This window comes from Miscanthus floridulus, chromosome 4 (assembly GCF_019320115.1).
Source record: "Miscanthus floridulus cultivar M001 chromosome 4, ASM1932011v1, whole genome shotgun sequence".
NCBI lineage: Eukaryota > Viridiplantae > Streptophyta > Magnoliopsida > Poales > Poaceae > Miscanthus > Miscanthus floridulus.
In genome coordinates, this window is record NC_089583.1 from 42,156,726 (window position 1) to 42,163,368 (window position 6,643).

The 6,643-nt window shown below is 43.0% G+C and overlaps 1 protein-coding gene across 1 annotated transcript; it reads left to right on the forward strand.

The window, feature by feature from the left end:
• Positions 1-3,398: 3,398 nt before the first annotated feature.
• LOC136548433 (transcription factor WRKY45-2-like) lies at positions 3,399-4,646 on the forward strand. Its single transcript, XM_066539963.1, has 2 exons — positions 3,399-3,502; positions 4,136-4,646. Exons 1-2 carry the CDS (start codon positions 3,399-3,401, stop codon positions 4,644-4,646), a joined length of 615 nt encoding a protein of 204 aa, XP_066396060.1.
• The last annotated feature ends 1,997 nt before the right edge of the window (positions 4,647-6,643 follow it).

A 6,643-nucleotide genomic window follows, 5' to 3' on the forward strand; every position in this document is an offset into this window, starting at 1 on the left:
TCTAGCATCGTAGTAAGAACTAAAAGATAAAAGGTGACAAAATGGAACTGATTGCTCAACTCTTGCTTGAAAGTAGAACATGTGCTTACATAGAATGGCTAGATAATAAATTAATCATGGCGGCTAATAATAACATAAATAAGGATTCACTATTAGTATTGCTTTCTGCAAAAAGAAACCCAGCAAACCAATAAGCTTATCATATTCCTTGGAGTCAGGAAATTATTCTCACTAGTTGGATAAGTCTTGCGAGTACATTGTGTACTCATGGTTTATTTACCCCTGTTATAGGTAATGCTTGAGGAGTATCATTGTGTGAAGGATTCTTCTGGTGGGCACAGACGAATCCTTGTTCTTTATCGATAGATGTTTATTTACATTCCGCTGTTTAATATTCTGCGCTCTGACATTTGGTAATATAATATTGTAATTTCTATGAACTCTGGATGTATAAAATGGACTAAGTTCGAAACTCGTTCTCATTATTGGATCCTTGGGAAAAATGTGGATCTTTCAGGCTCTCCTTTGGGGTGTGCCCGACGGAACCCGCTCGTTGTAGCTTGCTTTCGGGGTGCTTAGTGTCTAGTGAAAGACGAGCGCCTCCGTAAGTATGTTATTTCGGGCGGTTCTGCCACAATTGCTAGACACCATGGCCAAAGCTTTGCCGCCATTGTCAACCTCCCTTGTTTGACCATCCTCCGTTTCAACCATTTCCCTCTCCGTTTCACCCACCATTTCGCAAAAGCAAGCTACAACCACTACACCACTCCTTGACATGAATGTGCCATATAAGAGCTTTTCTGATCTCATCAAAGCTCCTATGTCGCCCTTGTCAAGTTTTGTCGACTCTGAGCCACCACCTCCATTGATAAGAGGCTCCTAGTTGGACTGTCGTGGTTTCCTTGTTGATCTACGATGTTCACTGGTGACTCGAGCACTTTCGCTGGTTTCACTTGTTCCCCTGATAACCGATATATTTAGAATTTTGCCATTATCAAACCTGGGCTTCGCCTGTTTGCCATCATCCCAAAAAAGGAATTCGTCAAGATGTCATTCCGAATCCAGGTACACATGTTGGAATGCCTTTATCCTATTTTCTCCCAAATTTAATTATTTTTCATTCCACCCAATCTTCTCTTCTAGTTTTGCCCTTCCCTCCACAACCTTATCCCTTCATTCTCTTTCTTCTTCCTATAGCACTAGTGCACAACTGCTCCTTGCTGTCGCTGCCCTATCTCTTCCCATTTACCCAGTCAGCTGCCTACGCACCACACCCCACCGTCAGTCTCCACCAGCACTATCCGGCCAAGGGCACCTCGCGCATGCCTTTCAGAGCCCAAACCCAACCTCTACCCCGCCCAATGTTCTCCACCCCTGCCCCTACCCCCACACGCCAGCATCAACCACCGCATTCCTACATAGGGGCTAAAGGGACAGGTTTGAGGATACTCGTGCTCGCAATCCGCCGACACCATCCCCTAAATCTCTGTTGATGACCTCTCCTCCCAAGGGTGGAACTCAACAGCATCTTGGTGGGACCCGCCCCCATTATTCCTCCCTGCCCTTGCTTCATGGTGGGACCTGCCGCAATTCTTCCTCCCCACTGGTCGGCAAGAGCAGATGGACAACGGTGTTTTTTTTTGCTCCAAGTGGTGGTAGGGAGCGCTGGGAGTGTTGGAGGTAGGGGCAAAATAGGAAGATCATTTGGGGAGTAATAAGAAAATAATTAAATTAATAAGAGAAATAAGAGAAAAGACATTCTAATGTGTGTACGTAGTTTGATAATGATATTCTAGCGAATCTCTTTTAGGAGATGACAAATAAGTTTGATAATGGCAAAATCCAAATTATCTCCATGATAATTGTCGCCATGTGCAGGGCAGCTCGGTGGGTCCTAGAATCCAGAACCAAAGCGGCATGGGACGAATGTCCAATCTGAACCCAATAGCCCATATAACGTGTTGACTAAAGTCAACTTTAAGTCAAACCTCTAAGCCGAGTCAGTGACTCCATCCAATCAACTCCTGCCACCTCAATGAAGTCAACAAGCTGGCATGACATATATGCATTCTAAACTTTTGTTTTCTTTGAAAAAAATCGCATCATGTCTTGGAGGGTGAGGCTCGTGGGCGACAATGACACACTCACGCTCACGCTCACGCTCACGTCTTTCCTTGGCTTGGCTTGGTGTGTGCACGTGACACATTTTTCGTTCCTTTCAACTTCTCGACAAGTGCACAGAATAATGAACTATTTGAGTGGAGCCAACCTATAGTAAAAATCCCAGGTGTCACTAAACATTTATTATATACCTAGCATTTAAATATAGACCTTATAATTTAATTAAATTTAGTTGAATAAAATTAGGTCAAACCCATATAAAATACATAAGTAATTAGAAAAATAGGGTTCAGAATTTGAGGCTGTTACTAAAGTTCGAGTTATTTTTTGAACTCAAGATATGGCGGTAGCCTCATGTATGAAGCTCTAAAATAGGGGTTAATGCTAGAGATTTTCTTATTCCTCCGTTGCTAAGTTTGTTCCCTTTCAGGGTAACGTTCCACTCGACTTGTCCAGCTGCCCCATCACCATTTCTATGGCTGCAGATTAAACAGATATATATGTCTTGACTGACCTATGCTAAATAAAGTACAATTCTTGCATATATATATGTCACTTATAACAAATTGCATTTGGCAACCCTTTACCCTGAAGAGTGAAGAGTCATAGAGAAATCCATTATACTACTTGTCATTTGCAAATATCTCCCAACTTTTTTTTTCGCCTCTCATCTAGGTACAACTGTAGTATCTGTTCATGAACAGACACACACCAACACCACACACACTCACACATACCTCACTCACACCTCATGTACACAAACAGACCCTACAACTACACCTAGATTTCAAAATCGCGTCCTTGAGGAGATCATCGAAACCATCCAAGGCTCCGTAGGCGACGGACATGCCGCTATCGCTTTGTAGCCCTCCACGAGAGAACTACCGGCGGCGGGAGGAGGCTATGGCGCCGGGGCAGAGTGCTCTGGCGGCGACGTGGACGCCCTCCTGTCGGACATCACCGATTCACTGTCTCAAGCGATCACGTCTCTGCGGATCCCCACAGTTGGGCAGCCCCGCGACTGCCGGAACTGCCGCCACGAGGAGCCCAGCCGGTGCCGGCGGCAGGAGATCAGCAGCGCCAAGGAGAACATCTCAACGGCTCAAGTGCCTGCCCACCTTTGCTCCACCTATCATCAGTTTCAGTGTTACACCAAGCTAGTACTGCTAGAGAACATTCTATTTCATTGGTTCCATGTAGTTTCAGAAACTAGTTTGTGAATTCCTCATCAGTCACCTCTGTGGTATTCTTGAGTCTTGACCTCTTCATGATCCAGGATGGATGGTGGATCCCGAATGATAGTGCTACAGAATGGAGTTCATGATTCGTACACATGGAGGAAGTACGGGCAGAAGGAAATTCTGGGCGCCAGATTTCCAAGGTATATCTCGGATTCTTTTCACGGGCATCTTACTACTACTAAATTTACTGACTCTTTTTTAGTCTTATGTTAATCCTATTAGTAGCTAAGTTAATTAAGAAAAGATATAACTTCTAGTCTCATAGAAATTAAAACAGATTATTTAGCCATTCAGTGGAGTATCCTGGCTCCTCCAAAACGACACTGGCTTCTCTATTTTATACTGAAAAACGACTCCTCCTACAAAACATTTAGTAGGCTCCTCCGGAAGAGCCAAAGTTGGAGCCACCAAGGAGCCTTGCCAAACAGTTACTTAATTCGGTACACTCTAATCATTAATGTCAGTAGTAAATAGATTTAGTTGGTTACTTCTAATGACGGAGCTGTGTCATTATTGGAAAATTAATAATAAACCAAACCAGTAATTCTAGGTCTAAATTACTCACATTTGTCTCTCTGAAATAAATAAAATCTCGTTAGTCACCAAAATTTCTATCTAAACTACCCACATACGTCATTATGAAGCCTAATCTAAAATAAGCACTAAGTTTACATTTAACTCAATCATATTAAAAAAACCTCTAGCATGCCAAAGCCAATAAATATGTCGTATTTGTATTACAAATGTCGTATTTCATATGATGGTTGTTGCAGGAGTTACTACAAATGTGGCCGCAGGCCCGGCTGCCCAGCGAAGAAGCACGTGCAGCGATGCGACGCCGACCCGTCCAAGCTGGAGATCACGTACTTTGAGGCACACACTTGCGATGATCCACCACCGTCGTCGTCCTATTTTGTTCCAGACCCGACGATCGGCTCCGACGCTCTGCTCGTACCAGTCACGACCGTTCCATTCCTATCAGCTCAGTGCTACGTCGGCCGACGACCGTCGTCGCCGCCGCCGCACCAAGTGCCATGCGTCGCGACGATGATCGGCTCCAACGTCCTGACCACCACCGGTCTTCTGCCGGTTACTGCCGTTCCAGGCGCTCTGCATAGTTCAAGGTACGATCCCGTTCCGGATGTCACGGACTGCACGCCGTCGTTGGAGCAAGAGCAAGCCCATGATCTGCTTCACATACCTTCGCCGGCTTGTTCACAGTCAGAGCTGCTGCCCGTGGAGGTTGCCAAGCTGGATTGCGACTTTGCTGTACCCGAGCTTTAAATTATCGTTCTTGATGTTCTTGCTTTCTGTACAGCTATTATTGCAATGAAATTAGTAGTGGTTTCGGTCAGAATTCGCAAGGGAGAGCACAGAATGTTATGTACGTAGTTAAGATGCCTTTGCTTTCAGGATACTGGTAGTTGTTTACAGACCAGCAAGCCTGGAAAAGGAAAACTCAAAGCAGAGGATCTAAGGCTCAGAGCTTCTTTGTTTTTTTTTTTGGCTAGTTTGATAGAGACACCGTGACCATATTATTCTGGTGGGAAAGCGAGAAAATTTGGCAAGTCCGTCATGGCTCCATTCGTGTGCCCTTAAACTTGGTTTGATCCGCTTCTTTTTTTTATCCAGAACAGTATTTTCCTCTCACAAATTCCTCCAGATTCATCAAGATTCTTCCAGATTCCTCTAAAATTCCTCCAAGCGAACGGGGGGCATGTGCTTCCACCCCAAATATGTACATGTACTTGAAAGGAGCTCATTTTCCATTTCTCAAAAAAAGTCCATGCTACAAAGTTTTCTTCTGACTTCCACATATGCTTATTTGATTGTTGGGCCGCGTTTAGTTCGGCCACCGAATCGGCGCCGCCGGATTCAGGGAGCTACTGCAGCTACTGTAGCGTTTTGTTTTTATTTGCTAATAATTGTCCAATCGTTGACTAATTAGGCTCAAAACGTTCGTCTCGTAAAGTACAACCAAACTGTGCAATTAATTTTTGATTTCGCAAGTTTGATGTGACGGGGAATCTTCTTTTTGCATAGTGCCAAATTCTGGAATTTGGGGCAACTAAACATGGCCTTGATTGAAAATATTCTCTGATTTGTTTGGAAATGTTACCAATCTAGTACATGCATCAGGAAACTTGTGCAGACCATAGTGTTGGTACACAGTGCATATGATTCTATTCTAATCAGTTAATAAGTAGCATTATTTGTTCCAAGGGACCTGAGCATGGTGATTAAAGAACAGATTCTATTCTGATATGCATGCTGTATTGCCAAATTCAGCCGATCTTACAGGGGTTTTAGCTACGTATGTCTGCCGTGTCTTAGTGGTTGCAGAACAGTAAGGAAATAAATCACTTTCTTGAACTAGACTTTTCCTTTCTTTACCCCGAGTGATCTCTTGTAAAAAATAGATTTACTTCCCATTCTAATGATATTTATAGAAAATATACTATTGACATAAAAATTATATCAATATTTGTGTCTATAAATAGATTTGCTATGAAAATATATTTCATAATTAATCTAATGATTTTTATTCGATATAAAAAATGTTACAGTACTAAGGAACTCTTAATAATATATAACTTTGGAAAATAAAATTTAGCCTCTGTATATCGATATTCATATTCATGAAGGACAGAGGACAGTGCAAAAGTACAGAGGAGGGCAGGACGTACAGTGCGGCGTATAAAGTAGATTTGTGTGATGGACACGGCATAGCGGGTGTACTTTTTCTCAAGAAAGGATTTTTCTTCTGCATGTATTTCATGCACGAATCTCGAAACCAAATTTAATGGCTGCAAAATAAACTTTTATGAACTCGGCCTATAGTTTCCCCTCTCCATGCATATCCAATAGTAGTGCATGGGGAGCACATGCCCCTGAGGGTAAATTCATGGCAACAGAAGAAAAAAAAACTCAAAGAATAAACTATAACCAATTTATGTCATAACTCTACCATTAATCTGGTAGACACATGCATGCAGATGCATTTTGCTAACAAGCAGGAAACTGCACAAAAACTTTTTATATATTACAGGTCAGGGTCAACCCCTACGTATTATAGCCAGCATTATTACTGATTGAGTCGGAGTTTTCCTTGAGAAAGTTCAGAGGCAGTTTGATACTTCTTGAGAACTAAAATGGAATCCCCGACGCCGACGAGGATTTGGCTGGGAGAACCGCCCAAGGATCAACCGGATGTGGAGCAGAAGCACATGGGTCCCTCTTTCCTGAACTCTCTGTAGACTGTATAGTCTGTAGGTTGCAAG